This window comes from Chinchilla lanigera, unplaced genomic scaffold, assembly GCF_000276665.1.
Source record: "Chinchilla lanigera isolate Chin_1 unplaced genomic scaffold, ChiLan1.0 scaffold00007, whole genome shotgun sequence".
Taxonomy (NCBI): domain Eukaryota; kingdom Metazoa; phylum Chordata; class Mammalia; order Rodentia; family Chinchillidae; genus Chinchilla; species Chinchilla lanigera.
The window spans coordinates 16,852,326-16,869,064 of NW_004955408.1; the positions used below are offsets into that span (position 1 = coordinate 16,852,326).

A 16,739-nucleotide genomic window follows, 5' to 3' on the forward strand; every position below is an offset into this window, starting at 1 on the left:
TAGACAGTAACTCAGTGAGGCCTAAAGCCTGAGCCTATCCAGAATGGAAATAACCCATTTTGACATCATGTAGATAAATAAGCATTGAAAAGTAAACCAAAGAACCATAGTATATTCTACCTGTAACTTTTTGTAAACCATGTTTTATGGATAACTTCAGTTTTACCAAAAGGCTGAAATATTTCAATATTTTGAAAACATCATCCTAACTTTGAGTTGACAAGAGGTAACCTAACCAACTACCATTATGTTTGGTACTAAGAAATATACCTTTCAATAAAATTATTGAAATGCAATCCTTCACTGGGTATTTTGTTTCTTTTCCGATTTAATTATTTTAGCAATGTGATAAAGTGATAAAAGGTTATGTCAGTATATTTAAATTTTACATTAACATGCATGAGAGCAGAATAAAACCTTTTTAATAATTTATTACCTAATTGACCCTTTACTTTCTAATTTTTTTTAATTAGACACAAAGTAAGTATGTGTACTGTGCATTAAAAAGTTGTGTTCATGCATGATTAATCACTTCTGTTACTGAGACTGACTACTGCTATAATTGTTATCCTACAAAGCTACCCTTAGATTCTGCCTACTGGAAGTTTTGTGCAAACCCTCTTCCCTACTTAAATAGCATTTCAGCAGGGTGGTTGGTAATAACAGGCTGCTTGGATAGTCTGCTTGGATCACATGGTAATTATTACTGAACAAAAACCAAAATATGGTCCTATTCATGTTTAATTAAAACTAACAAGATACAAAGTCATTGCAAGGAATTCCTGACTATAATAAAACTGTTCTGCACTTCACTCCTACTAGTGAATATTGAAGTACTGTTTTCATAGTGTTACTTTTTAAAAAGGCTCCTGAATCTTATGTGTATTTCCAATTATGAGGCATTATCAAAAAAGTGTGTTCCTGATGTAACATTTGTAGCTGGCAATGATAGTTTATATTGTCAGGCATTATTCCCAGATGTTCTGTGTGAATCATCTCCTGTAAGTCTCTAAACTAAATGAGGTGATCTCAACTGACAAATGAAGCAGAGAGACAGAGAAGCAAATGATTTGCCCCAGGTCTTACGTATGTTTTTCTTGGCGATGAAATTCCAATCCAGGCAGCCAGCAAGCAGCCCTTCTCTTTGTACTCTCCACATTATCCACCAAAACAGGATTAACTGCGTTCATGTGAGATTGTATAATTTCCAATCAGTACTATGTTCTGGCCACAATAAGTCTGGTGTTTTATAGTCACGGTAGGATAATACTCTGAGCATTTTCTATTTACTGGTAGAATAACATTTGTAAAATACGGCACTGCTTACAAATTGCTAATGTACAACATAATTTTCCATAAGCCAAAACCAGCAAATATATATTGATAGGATGAATTTGACATGGGGCCAGTTTTTATACTAATTCAACAAAGTAGAGTTCGGAGGGGGAACAAAATTACCAAGTATAGAGAAGGACATTACGTAGTGATAAAGCAGTCCGTTCTCCAGGGTGACGGGACAATCCGACATGCACAGCAAGCACAGAATATCAGAACTTAAAAATACTGACAGCAGGGGCTGGGGATTTAGCTCAGCGGCAAAAGCGCCTGCCTGGCAAGCGCAAGGTCATGAGTTCGGTTCCCGGTACCGGAGAAAAACCAAAAAAAAAAAAAAAAAAAATACAGCAGAATTGGAAAGCACTGACAGAAGAAACGGAAATCTTCAGTTAAAGTTGTATAACTGTATCACTTCTCATTAAAATATACAAATTATTACAGTACCAGGAAAGAACTGAATAACAACTAAATTTAGTTGACTTAAAACAATGTCCTAAAGCAGCAAACTAAGCATTCTTTCCAAGTACACATGCAACATTCATCCGTATAAACCATATCTTGGGTCTTAAAACTTAAAAAATTTGAAAAGTGAAATATAAAATATATCCTTTGAACATAAAAATAGAAAATAACAAAAAGGAATATCTGGCTAGGCATGGTGGCACACACCTATAATCCCAGCACTCGGGAGGCTGAGGCAGGAGGATCGTTGCAAGTTCGAGACCAGCCTGGGCTACATAGTGAGCTCAAGGCCAGCCTGAGCTGCATAGCGAGACCCTGTCTCAAAAAGACAAAAAAAAAAGGAATATCTAACCATCTGGATTTTAAAATTCCACATAATTTTATGGATCTAAGCAGTCTCAAGGAATTACAGAATATTGTAAACTGAGTGAAAATGAAAATAACACAATGTGTGAAATAAAACTAAATCAGTACTCAGAGTAAACTATGATATCAATTGCTTTTATTAAATAAGAAAAAAGACCAAGTCAAAAAGCTTCTACTGGGGCTTGGGATTTAGCTCAGCGGCAAAAGCGACTGCCTGGCAAGCACAAGGTCGTGAGTTTGGTTCCTGGTACCGGAAAAAAACCAAAAAAAAAAAAAAAAAAAAGCTTCTACTGTAAGATAGTAGGGAGGAGCAAAATATAAGCAAAATAAAACCCAAAGAAGCAGAAAGGACAATACAAGGGAGAGAAAAATCAAAGTAACAATAGGGGACAATGAACAAAACCAAAAATGATCTTTGAAAAGAGTAATAAAACTGCATTAGCAAGATTACCAAACAAAAGACAAATTACCAGTTCTAGGACTAAAAGAGGCCAGGCACAGTGGCACTCCCAGGGTTTGGGAAGTTGAGAATACCGAGTTTGAAGTCTGCCTAGGCTCCAAATAGCAAGTTTGAGGCCAGCCAGGACTGTCTTACATAGTGAGGCCCTGTCTCTCACACACATACACACAAAACCCAAACAAAACATTAGGAATGAAAGAGCCGAAACCACTAAAAACCTTGAAGACATTAAAAGGACACCAAGAAAATACCAGGAACAATTCTGTCCCCTAAGAGTTTGATGAAATGACTCAATTCCTGAAAGATAATTACCAAGCTTAACTAAAATTAAGTAGACAGCCTGAATAAATTCTATAATTTTAAAAATTGAATCCACTATTTATATCTACTGGTAAATTCAGAACACATTTAAAGAATAAACAAGGCTCTAGTGATTTCTTCCAGAAAGCAGAACAGTCGGTGATTTCATTTCATAAGGTCAGTATTAACATGATACCAAAGAAAGAGTACAAAAGAAAAAAAAAAAATTGAACAAACTATGTAGAAAAGCCAAGAAATCAAAATCGAAAAACAAAACTACCAGAACTAATTATGTAGAACAGCCAAGGAATCAGTAGCAAAAACCAAAACCAAACCAGAACTAATAATCACTGAATTTAGCAAGTTCACAGGATACAAGGTCAACAAACAAAAATCGAACATATTTGTATACACTAGCAAAGTGTAACTGGACACCCAAATTTGAAAAACAATACACTGACAATAGCTCCCTCCAAAAAATGAACACTTAGAATATATAAAATAAAAATAGCAAGGATTTATAATCTGAAAACTACACAAACACCTGATGATTGAAATCAGAGATATTAAATGTCTGGACTGTACGATTCACAAGATTTCATTAAACACCCTCACAGAACTTTCATACATGCAAACTAATTCTAAACTTTACATGTGAAGATAAAGAAATTAAAATGCCCAAAACAACTCTGAGAAAGAATAAAGTTGAATCTTGTTACCCAGTTTTTAAGACTTACTATGAAGGTATGATAATCACAACATTATAGTATTGGTCAAACAGTGGATACTAATGGAAAAGAAAGTCCAAAAATAGACTTAATAGATTAAATACAATTTTTCACAAAGGTCCAAGGGCAGTTCAATGTGACATGGATTGTCTTCTCAGCGTACAATTTCATTTTTAAATTCTTTTTTTTTTTTTTGAGACAAGGTCTCAGTATTCCAGGCTGGCCTTGAACTCACTATGTCCCTGAGGCTGGCCTCGAACTCATGGTGATTCTCCTGTCTCAGCCTCCCCAGTGCTAGGGTTACAGGGGTGCAATACCACACCTGGCTTTTTTCGTGTTTTTCATTGTTGTTCAGCAAACAATTTTGAAACAAATGGACAGCCATATGAAAAAAAAATGAACTCCATCTAAACTTTACAGCTTATACAAATTAAGATGGGTCCCATATTTAAATGTCAAAGTTATGAAATTTAAACAAAAATAAAAGAAAAAAATCCTTATTACCTGAGATTAAGAGTTCTTAGACACAAGAAACATGATCAAAATAAAGGGTGAATGTTTAGATTTTAAAATGTATTATATAAAAGATATAGTGCCATTAATTTCCCTCTGAATAATCCCTGTGCTCGGAACACGTATCATTCTTGCCACTTCTGGAAGCAGGAGGGGAAGTTCGCCTTCCTGAGTGTGTTTATGAGGTGCGATCAGAACTGCAGTAAAGGTTCCTGCCACCCAACAGAACGGCAGGCTTGTGAACACAGTCAGGTGCGTCCTCACCCGCCCTGTGACCAGGAACTGGCATATTATGACTTTTGGCTTTTCCCCAAAGTCAACATGACTGTGAGAAGTAAATGTGTGGAATTGATTCAAGACATTAAGGCCGCCATGACGGCACAGCTAAGATGCTCACTAAGGATCATTTCCACAACTGCTGCACAAAGTGGCAGAATGATGGGAGAAGTGTGTTCCCAAGCAAGATTATTAAGATTAATGGCAAATTGTCACTTAGTGTAATAAATTTTTAACATTATTCACTGTATTTTTCGGTCACACCTTACACACCATGAGTATGATCGACCAACAGCATGATGAATTAAACTTTATCAAGGTTAAAAATTTCAGGGCTTCAAAAGATGCCACACAGTAAAAATAACCTGCAAGAGAATTTACAATCCATATATCTAAAAAGGAACTTGTACTCCGTACATAAAGAATTCTTACTATTTAGTAAGACAACCCAATTCAAAAATGGGTACCAAAAAAAAAACACAGGTAAAAGGTTGGAATAAACATTTCTCCAAGGATAGACAAATGCTCAGTAAGCATAATAAAGTGCTTGACACTGAGTCTTCAGGAAAATACAATTTCATACTGACTAGAATGACTAAAATCAAACGTAAGAACAAACACGGGCAAGGATGCAAATAAACTGGAACCCTTGTACAATGCTGCTTTGAAAACAATGCAGTTCCTTAAATGATGACATAGACATTACCTAAAAATTCTATTTCTTGGTAACAAAATACATATGCACGTGAAAACTTGAATTTATAGCAGCACAGCCAGAAGACAGTAACAGCCCAAACAGCCATTAAGTTACAACTGGATTAACAAGTGTGACAGCCATAGAATGGAATACTACATAAAAATGCAGCTGGTATATGCTAGAATATGGATGAATCTCTAAAACATTAGAGATTCTCTAAAATCTCTAAAACATTAAGAGTCCAGTAACTGAAGATCAAATATTGTACCTGAATTGTCTAGGACAGTGAATTACATGTACCTGAAATGTCAAGGACAGTGGTTGCTTGATGGGGGGCGGAGGGGATGGATGTGAGGTGATACCTACAAGGTACAGATTTTTATTTTAGATGATGAAAATGTTCTAAAATTGACTCTGCTGGTGACTGAATATGGTGTACATGTAGAATCATATATTTTAAATTTGAGAAATGCAGCATATGAATTATGTTCCAATAAAAACTATTTTCTAAAATTACATAGGACTCGTGTTTTTGTGCATGCGTTATTGTTGTTTCTGCAGTACTGGGGATTGAACCCACCTAGCGCCTTCATACTGAGCTACAGCCCCAACCTCAACCCTTTTGTAAAGTTCTAAATTGCTCAGGATAGACTCAAATCTGTGATTCTCTTGCATCTACCTCCCAGAGTGCTAGGACCACGTCCGAGTGCTAGGATTACAGGTGTACGACACAGCACCATAGAGATGTTGTAGTTTTGATGGTACTGGAGATGGAACCTAGGGCCGTGAGTATGCTAGACAAAGTCTCCCACTAAGCTATACCCCAGCTTTTATGATTATTTTCTCATCTTGGCTTTTAAATACCATGATCCACTAAAGAAAACCTGGGTTATTTGGAAAAATGGCTGATTCCTGGGTTAACACAGGGAATATATAGTGAATCTTGTGTACACTTGGTCAGAGAAGAAACTGCTCAAATATTGATGAGAACACGTTGCAAGGACACAAACACCATCTAGAATGGTTTACCCCTATAGAATAATACACTAATAAATTTCATTAACACAGAAAACTAAGTGCCCCAAAATATCACTGAGTTGTTTTTACTTTGTTAAAATTTTTTCAACACTGTAACTCCTTGTGTGAACTAGTATACTTAGAGAGGTACACAATTTCTATTTAGAAGAGTTTATTGAATGTCATTCCTGCATCACATTTAGCAAAGAAAAACAATTTTTCCCTGATGGCATACTTTCATTTAATATTATATATACTGTTAAGGTTTTTTGTAGTAAAAATACGATTAAATATGAAATTAGTAAAATGCAGCATATAAAACTTCATGCTGAGCAAAAAGAAGTCCAAAAAGTTAATGGTATATCCACAGAATAGCTCTTGTAGTACGTTTCCTATCTAAATCATATTTAAATACAATTTTAGAACCATATTTAAATATTTTACAATTTGTTAACTGTAGGCATCCATAGCTTTCTTCTATTACTTAATCTGCTCCTTTGATTTAATTGGTAACATTTGTTAGGATCCACAGAATGCATTAAAAAAATAGCAATTATTTCTCAAGGTTTGAGAAATCCGGTCCACCTTTAGTGTAGTTTCCTGAGATTTCTGCTCCACTGAAGTCAAAACCAGGATTCTAAAAGATAAAAAAAAAAACAGAAAAAAATAATAAAATGTATAAAGAAAAAGAAATGCATGAATTGGCAACTGATAAAAAGTGAGATCTTAATGTCAAAAAATACATGAAAATATACCAAACTTCACTATAATCACCAAAATGAAGTTTAAAACTACAAAGTATGTTTTAACTTTAAGATTTAAAAATACTTAGGACATTAGTAAGTGTACTATAATGTTGGCAAGCCTATGGGGAAACATACTTCATTATCAATGTATAAATACAATTTAAAAAACTAACATCTTTCGAGAACTTACTATATGCCATGCAGGGTTTTATGAGCTGTACCTGTATCAACACATTTAACCCTTGAAATAACTCTATAAAATAAGCAGTATCTCCCGGCTTTACATAAGTCTTTTCAGGTTGGGTGTGGTAGGGAATACCTGTAATCCCAACACACAGGAGGTATGAGGATCACCTTGGGTCAAGTCCAGCCTGGGCTACCTAGTAAGTACAACACCAACCTACACTACAGGACATAGCAAGACCTTGTCTCAAAGAAAGTCTTTTCAATGGGCAATCTCAGTTATTTAACAAAGATTTATTGAACTCCTTCTGTCTTTAAGACATCATAAAAGGAATCCAAAGTTTAAGAAAGAAAACCAAAAGATCTTTGCTCTAGCAAAGTTTATATTATAGTAGGAAAATACAAATAATAAACTATAAATTACTCAGGGGTTATTAACTTTGCTGAAAAAATACAGGTAGGTAATGTTTCTGGAAACCAAATAGTCTCTGTCACAAATATTCAACTCTTTGTAACTGCTGTATGAAAGGTAATACATAAACTAATCAGCCAGGCTGGGTGTCATGGCGCACGCCTGTAATCCCAGCATTCAGAAGGCTGAGGCAGGAGGATGACTGTGAGTTTGAGGCCTGCCTGGGCTACAAAGTGAGCTCAAGGCCAGCCTGAGCTGCATAGTGAAACCCTGTCTCAAAAAGGCCAAAAAAAAAAAAAAAAAACTGAGCCAGCTGTGCCCTGGTAAAACTCTAGTTACAAAAACAGGCAGTGGGCTGAGTCTAGCATACAAGCCATAGTTTGCCAATGCCTGATCTAGTGTGTTGAAAGTTCAATTCCAGTCTGGTCAACTTAGCAAGACACTATCTCTGTCTCAAAATAAAAATTAAAAGGGCTGCACATGTAACTCAGGATGAAGCCTCTGGTTCATACCCTCCCCTTAACAGTGTTTTCCCATCAAAGGAACAAGGCAAGAATAGGGTAACATGTTTAAAAATCAGCAAATTTAATACATTAGTATGTTAAGACAACTTACAGAGTTCTGAGAAGTGGCATGATCTGACTTAGATTTTAATTTTAAAAGAACTTCTATAATTTGAGATCATATGGTAAACCGTAGATGCAAAGGAACCAGTTAGATTAGTGAAGTAACCCAAACAGGACATCTGAAGTGGTCTAGATCAGAATGGTATCAGAGTTTGTGGTGAGAGGTGGTCTAATTCTCAATTCAGCTGGAAGGTAGCACTAATACAACTTCCTAACAAATTGGACAGGGCATGAGACAGAGGCAGGAATCAAAGATGATCCCCTTTTTAATTGTTTGATCTGAGCAATTAGTTTCCATTAACTCAACTGAGAAGGTTAGAAGTAGAATAAATTGGGAAGGGAAATTTAGATTGCTTCAGTCGGCCATGTCAAGTTTTATATATTTCTTCCATAACCAAATGGATACTGAATAGGCAACTGAATACTCAGATCTAAAATTAAGTCTAATATATATAATATATATGTGTATATATGTATGTATACGTATATATGTATGTATACATATATATATATACACACATTTAAAAAGTAACATAATAATATAGATGGAAATTTTCCATTAAAATTTTCAAAGTGCTTTGATTTAGTAACTCCTTTCCTAGATACCTATCCTGGAACATAAATAGTTTCAGAGATGAAAGTACAACCTTTGTTTACAATACAGAAAAATGATAAATCAAAACCATATTAACGATAAACAGCTAAACAATCATGATACATGTAAACTACAGAACACTTTGAAGCCATTAAAAGAAAATGAGATTTTTTTGTCTGTACGTACTAGATGGGAAAAAAGATCCCAGGCATACTATTAAATGCAAAAGCAACAAGAGAAACAGTAAGTATACCGTGAGCCTCCATTTATGTTACAAATAAAACAAACAAAAAGGCGGATACATGAGATGAGAATGAGGCAGGCTTAGAATGGGGGGAATAATGGTGAAGGAATCTTTCACTTTCTCATGCTAGTAAGTTTTTTTTTTTTTTTTGGTCTTTTTGAGACAGGGTCTCACTATGCAGTTCAGGCTAGCTTGAGCTCACTCTGTAGCCCAGGCTGATCTCCAGCTCGCAATGATTCTCCTGCCTCAGCCTCCCGAGTGCTGACATTACAGGTGTGCGCCACCACGCCCAGCTAGTAAGTATTCTTTAAGCATTTACTATTCACGAAAGAGTCTGCTATTCATAAATTACTGATACACATTAAATAAACATAAATTTAAAATCACAGCAATACTGCGAGGCATGGTAGTGCACACCTGTATTCCCAGAACTCGAGAGTTCAGGGCCAGCCTGGGCTCTACAGTAAATTCAAGGCCAGTCAGAGCTACATACATGCTGAGACCCTGATCCCCCCAAAACAAAACAAAACAAACAAAAAATACACCAAAAACCAGGAGTACAAATAAATACCTCTCAAGAAAACTAAAGAAAAACAAAAAAATCAAACTATACATAGAAAGGTTATTTTCCTAAATATGCCTTCAAAAAACTCATGTAAAGAATGTTTACATTTTATGATGCATTTAAGTTTTATTTTCAAATATTATCCTATGATTTTTAAACATTTACACATATTCATATAATCACTTGACTTACTTCTTTCTGGAACCTTTCCAACGTAAGCTTTCTCTGCATTTGGTCCTGCACCCAAGGATCCGCAGCATATTCAGATTCTAGAAGAGAAGTCCAGCAGTTTGCCGCATCTCTCTTTGTCTTAGTGAGAACAATGCGGACCATTTTTCTATCCTCTAAAGAAAAAAATTATTAAAGCAATTAGAGTTCATCACTACATTTTGTACTCTTCAAAAGCCATTAGGTAATCTTGACATACAATTGTTTTCAACACATTTTTTTATCTTCCAAAGCTATAAAAGCAAAAGGACTTAATGGAAGAGATACTGTACTAAATTCCAACATAAATTAATTTTTACAAAGATTCGATGAATTATAATAGAGTACACTTACCCAAAGTCCATGTTCCCTCATCAGCTATTGTAGAATCAAAGAGTTTGCCCTGAAAAGATAAACACATAAAATCCTAAGAATTATAGCACTTTAGTAGGTTTTATAAGATTTCATGGCGAAGACTCGGCTCATCACACATCTTAAACCACTGCACCACACTGAGGTGCTCAACCTTGTTTCCTCAAATTGAGTAAAATGCATCTAAGTTACAAGACTTGAAATATTTAGTGACAAAGAACAGAAGACTTTCTAGAGACAAACTAGAGCTCCTTAATTTTTAAAAGTTGAAGAAATACTACTGATCTTTGACTATCCATATGGAATGCTTTCTCAAATGAAAATGAACTACAAGAAAGGATCCCCTGCTAAAACTAAGAAGTGGGTCTTTTAATCTTTTTTTAAAAACTGAGTCAATCTCTCTGTTGAGCAACTGGCACTTAGAAAAACAAAGCACATATCGTACATCTGATGTCAGATTAGCTGCGCCAGAATTTTCACAAACTCTGGTTTTATTTATTTATTTTTCGTACTGAGAATCCAATTCAGGACCTTGTGCTTGCCAGGCAAGCGCTATGCCGCTGAGCTATATTCCAGGCCCCCAAGCTTTTGTTTAAAGAAAAAAGTACGTAAGATTAAATACCTTTCAATTTGTTGCCAAATTTAACGATAGGAAAGAAAGTTAATAGGTCAGTTTTTAGAAAACCACATTTTTTTGCCTTGCTAGACACGGGTGGCACACAACTGTAATCCCAGCACCTGGGAGACTGAGGAAGGATGATCGCCAAGAGTTGGAGCCCAGCCTAGACTACACAGCGAGTTCAAGGCCACCCTGAACTACTGTCTCAAAAATGATCTAGTTTTAATATATGTGCTACGGAAGCGAGCAACTAACGGTCTATATGTACACCTAACACCCCCAAGTTATTGCTACATTAACAAGTATGTACAATTACTATATCTGAACGGTAATCTTCAACCGTTATTCAGGGAAACTAGGTTTGGTCTTTGAGAAAGGTCGTTCAGATCTAAATGAACACAAATCAATGCCTTTGACAAAAATCTTCTAAGGATAAAATAACAGATATAACAGTGAGCTTTTAACATACCAGGCATTGTTCGGTCACCTGGATACCACGTTACACGCAAAACAATCGTAAGAAAGAACTATTATTACCATACCTAGCATTTTGATTAAAAGGTGTAGAGACACAGAATAACCCGTTGCTCGAAGTCTTAAAACTAGAAAACGGGCAGAACCGGGTATTCTATCAACAGTCTCCCTGCACCACTACACTACAGAGCCATGGGGTATACTGATCCTCTGATACGAGAATGAAACCTAACTTCAAATTAACTCCACTATAGGCTTCAAAAGGAAAAACTGGGTCCAAGACGTAAAGGACACAGGTAAAAAGAAAGAAAAGGGGTACAGACTCTTTTCTTCACACACCTCTTCCCGCCCTCTGCTGACCGCTCCACAAACATGGAAGGGTGCACGTGACATCAGATGGGAAAAGCAGATCCCCGGACACACCTGAATCCTCCTCCTGTCACTCGATCCCTTCTATACTTTTCTATCTGTGGTGAAGGTAAACTTCCACACCGGGGATCTTGTACTCATCGCAGTGCCTCAAAAAATCCCTATGTGCGATTTTGGTTCCCTTAACAGCCTAGTTAACGTGTTCTAAAAGCAGAGGAGCCCCCAAGTCACAGAAACGGCAACCTAACTTGTCTTGCAAATAAAACAGAAAAATGAGATCTGCAAATTTCGCGTTTGCCCTGAGCGTGGGGCTCCCATCAGACAAGACCAGGCTGAGTTTACTTTTCTCTTCCCGCTCCTCAAAGAGCGGTCCTGCCCCAGGTCTTCCCCGGAACAGCGAGCGTCAGGACTCGGGGGCTGGCGGAGGTCCAGAGGGCACGAGCCGCGACTCGCCTCTAACCTTCAGGATCTCGCGGCCACCCACGGCCAGCGCCACGTGCCGGCTCTGCAGGCCGCACTGGATGTCCTGCGCGCGAGTGCCCGGCGGCACCTGCACCTCAATGAACACCTCCTCCAAGGTCTGGTACCACTGGCCCCACGGCGTCCCGCACGGAACCACCCCACTGCGCTCCTCAAACGGGGCAGACATCCTGCAGCCCCGGCCAGCAGCAGCCGCAGCGAGCGCGCGCCGCGCACGCGCCGGAGCCCACGCTCGGGTCACGCCCTCCGGCTCTTCCGGTCCGGCGCCGCACATGCGCAGCAGTCCGGGCGGCAGTCTCCCGGGGTGTTCGTCTTTCCTTTTCAAGCAGCATTTAGAAAGACACTAGCAGGACCCGTTTAAAAGAACTGATATCTAGAAAGGGTGGCATTCAGGGTACGGTAGGTGAGCGTTGGAACGAGTGACTGAGGGATTCTTTACACGCTCACCAATATGACGCCAGTATGCAGCTGGTATAAAACGCGCTTGCGCAAATGCTGCTAGTGCGTGGGTCACACTTGAGTAACAGCAGATGTAACTGGGCGAGGAAGTAGGGAAGAGACGAAGCCTTTGATTGGCTGGTAGTATAAATTTAAGGGCACGTAATGCGTGACTCGCAGAAAAGCCAGTGCGCATGCTCTTTGGCGTTCCTGTGCCGGATTGGTCAGCCCTGGAGTTTTGGGTTTCCCAATTGGCTAATGTAGAGTAGGCGGGGAAGTGCCCATAGATTTGAATTCAAACGAGTTATTCCACGCAATTGCTGAGGAGTTCTAAGTGATCTAGGTTTCTGGACTTGGCTGTCAGCATGTCCTTTCCTAAGGCGCCCCTGAAAAGATTCAATGACCCTTCCGGTGCGTACGGGGAAAAGGGTCGGGAGTGGGAAGGAGGGCCCGCAGAGTCCCCCTCGCTTCTCGGGGGCGAGCGTGAGGCTTATTTTAGGGCTGGAATGGGGCTTTCTCAGTTGATTTATTTTTCTTCAATACATATTCGTGTCTGACACAATCTAAGCACTGTTCGGGAAGCGGAGGGTGCTGCACTGGGGGAAACTGAGTCCCTGAGCCACAGACCTATGTTCAGGCAGGGAATCCAGTACTGTCAGGAAAAGAGACCAAAGCAGATGAGAGGCGCTGGTGGCTGTGTGAAAGCCAAGTCCGGACAGGGCACCCTAAAAAAAAAGATTGAGTGCTGCTTTTCGTCTGACTTTGTAGATTTCTTTTGGATATTCGAGCGCAAAAAGGAGTGGAAAAAAACAATATATGAATGTCAAGTAGCAGTAGCACTTTTTAAAAACGCTATAATTCAGACAATGGCAGCTATCAGCCACTTGTCGTAGTAAAGATTTAGTAGGATCTGAATCTTAAATAGAAATTCCCAGGAGACTTAAACTTAAGATTTTGATTGAGGGATGTATAATGTTTTCATTCGCTATGACCTCCCCAAGTCTACAGAGCAGGTGGCATAGTGTTTTCTCCAGATTGTCAGACAGGTGAATTTGAACTCCTATCTGGCAGATTACAAAACGCCATTCCATTCCCATATCGCCAAAACACTTCCTGTATTTTCTTTTCCATGCTGATAAACTCATTGCTGAGCTAAATACTAGGGATACAGCCATGACTAAGAGCCTGGCTTCGAACGTATTAGTTTTCATAGCAGTTGTTCCTAATATGCAAGATTTGCAGGGGAATAAATGATTGCAAAACTATAATAAGTTCTATGATAGAAACAATATACAAGTTTCTGGGGAGGGAATTTTTTAGCCTGATTTGGGAATTCAGAGAATTGGAAGTGACATCCAACTGAGATCTGGAGAATAAATGAAAGTTAGCCAAGTAAAATGGAAGATGGGCTGTCAATAGTAAATGGAAGAATGGAAAACAAGTCTGGAAGTTTGAAGTTTGTTAACTATAATCCGTATTATGTTTTCTTTCCAAAGAGGTGTTGACTCTGTGATGTAATTTTTAGGTCACTGTTGATGAAGATATAAGTTATTTCAGAAAGCTTATGCTATCTCCACAGATACCCCTTTTTGCCTGATCTTTCTAGATTTCTAACAAGTCACTCTATGATATACATTTAAATGTTGGTAAGAAAAATTCCATAAATATGAAAATAGCTTGTACCACAGTCTCTCATAGAGTTGCTAAGTGTAGATGACTGAAATTCAGCCAACCTGAGATCATCTTGAATCTAAATCCCCATAACTGTCAAAGTTGTCACTTCGGAGTCCTTAGAAGAGACTTGACATATAGCCTTGTGTGTTCTCAACTTCTACCATGCTGCTTAATCACTGACCACTGTCTTTTCTTTTATTGGCTCTTATTTTCCTTGAAACTGTGGACCCCATAATGGACTAGAACACTACAATTCAATGTTTCATGGGTTTTATTTTTATTTGTTTTTTTTTTAATTTTTTTTTGAGGTTTGCTACGTCTAGAGCAGTGCTTTCCACACTTTTGCACAGAAGCGAAGAATAACCTCATTTCCACTCCCCCAATAAAGGCCTGCCCACAAGTAGTGGGTAGCATTTTTCTTTAAAATATAATGTTCCTTTTTACCCTCTACCCTAAGTGAATAAAATAAGTGCTGCAAGATGTCCCACATATACTGTAAGCTGATTTGAGGAACCTCTGTCACCATATTCCCCCCAGAGTTTAGTTTACAAGATGTGGGAAATGTGAATCAGCTGATATCAATAATATTTGCAAATTGGCCTTTAACTTACAGCAATGAACTCTACACTTGATTTCGAAGCTTCCTTATTGGAAATCTACTACCTCTACTCTGTCAACTGCATTTAGATCTGAAAGCACTCAAAGATTGGAATCTTTGTGTCAGTACATGAAAATTATTGTTCCACATAGAGGAGTGAAACTTAATTTTATCTTTAATAAAGTTTTAAGGTCTGTTTCCAATTGGTGATAGCAGTGACTTTAATACTTCTGAAGCTATATCCCAGAGTGATATATAAATATTACATGTCTACCTCTGATGTATACAAGTGACACCAAAGTTCTTTAAAATATTCTCTAACCTTGCCACATGTGAGTCATACTGGTATTATCTATTGTATTTCACTGTATTATAAATGCTAGTTAAGATCTAGTGAAAGCTGGACATATTGGCACATGTCTCTAGTTCCATCTCTGGAAGGCTGAGGCAAGAGGGTCAAAAGTTGAACCCAGCTTTGGCAAAGTAGTGACTTAGCATGACTCAGTCTCAAAATAAAAAAACAGTTTTTAAAGAGGGTTGGAGATATAGCTGAGTGTGAAGTCCCTGGGATCAATCCTTAGATAGATGTATAGATATGTATGTGTGTCTATGTCAAGTCTGCTATGTATAAATACTCACATATGTTCAAATTTGAGGCTCCAGTTCAGTTACGTAGTATAAACTTCTGGAATTTAGAAGTACAATCTGATGTAGTTTATAGTTTGCATATAGTTTGCTTTGTAACTTTCCTGAACCTCAACCTCTTTATAAAACAGGAGTTTTTATGAGGATTTAGCTCAGCAGCACAGCGCTTGCCTGGCAAGCGCAAGGTCGTGAGTTCGATTCCCAGTATCAGAAAAAGAAATTTTTTTAATAAAAAAAAAAAAATAGGGTCTTTTTTTTGTGTGTGAAGATTAAATAAAATACCCACAAAATGCATGGCATAGTACCTGGCAATTAGTGAGTTTCAAGATATTCTAGGTGTAATTAGTGATTGTTATCTTCTCTACATTCAGATTGCAGTTGGCGTCTTCGGTAGGTACATTAATAGTAACCTGAGATGGATTGTCGTTAGAAAAGGCTAGACCGCTTTGTGATTCCTAGAACCATGGTAGTTGCCTCAGTGACTCTTGTGAAGTAGAGCTGCCACCAATATTTATATCTTATACTCAGTCCTTAATATAGCTGTGTTACTTACTGTGCATGACTTTCACTCCCAACGTGTTTCTACTGTTTTGCTCAGTTGCCTGTGTTCCTTTGACCCAGTTGATACAAAGGGCAAGACAAGAATGTTGTTCTTCACAGAGATATTTTCTTTGTACTGTCAAATGGGTGCTATTTTTACATCTCAATGAAACAAGCAGATCGCTAATGGCATCTTTACAGTTATGTTCACTTTATCATGACATATATTTAAAGATCTCAATAACATCAGAGGATATATGAAGTTTTATGTTTTCTCTAGGTTGTGCTCCATCTCCAGGTGCTTATGATGTTATCACATCGGAGGTATCTAAAGGACCAGTATCCTTTCAGAAATCACAAAGATTTAAAAAACAAAAAGGTAATGGATCTCCCAATAAAACAATGGTTATGTGATCTTGTAACTCTTAGGGTTATAAATAACAGTATTTAATTTTAAAACGCTGTTTCCATTTCTAAAGATGTAAAGCTAGAAGTGCATATAAACTTTCTTTGATGGATTTATTAATCAATTACAGAATAATGCTTTCATCATTATACTGAGTATGACCAGGAAAATTAAGCAAGACAGTGACATAAGTATATAGTTTCCCTTTTTCTTTTTGTCTTTTTGAGACAGGGTCTCACTATGCAGTTCCGGCTGGCCTTGAACTCACTTTGTAGCCCAGGCTGGCCTCGAACTCACAGCAGTCCTCCTGCCTCAGCCTCCTGAGTGCTGGGATTACAGGCGTGCGCCACCACACCTGGCATGTAGTTTCCCTTTTGGTAATTAACTTTTCT

General features: G+C 37.8%; 2 protein-coding genes across 2 annotated transcripts in view; one reads left to right on the forward strand and one right to left on the reverse strand.

The window, feature by feature from the left end:
- Window positions 1-6,309: 6,309 nt before the first annotated feature.
- Window positions 6,310-12,292, reverse strand: Nudcd2 (NudC domain containing 2). Its single transcript, XM_005376283.2, has 4 exons — window positions 12,027-12,292; window positions 10,087-10,135; window positions 9,718-9,869; window positions 6,310-6,791 (listed from the first exon to the last, which is right to left on the reverse strand). The coding sequence occupies exons 1-4, from the start codon at window positions 12,213-12,215 to the stop codon at window positions 6,708-6,710; spliced, it is 474 nt and encodes a 157-aa protein (XP_005376340.2). The 5' UTR covers window positions 12,216-12,292; the 3' UTR covers window positions 6,310-6,707.
- A 448-nt stretch (window positions 12,293-12,740) lies between these two features.
- The window catches only part of Hmmr (hyaluronan-mediated motility receptor (RHAMM)), a 30,853-nt gene continuing 26,854 nt past the window's right edge, over window positions 12,741-16,739 (forward strand). Inside the window, exons 1-2 of the mRNA XM_005376280.2 lie at window positions 12,741-12,895; window positions 16,222-16,320. Coding sequence (XP_005376337.1) covers window positions 12,850-12,895; window positions 16,222-16,320 — 145 coding nt within the window. The 5' untranslated portion in view covers window positions 12,741-12,849. The remainder of the gene's footprint in view (window positions 12,896-16,221; window positions 16,321-16,739) is intronic.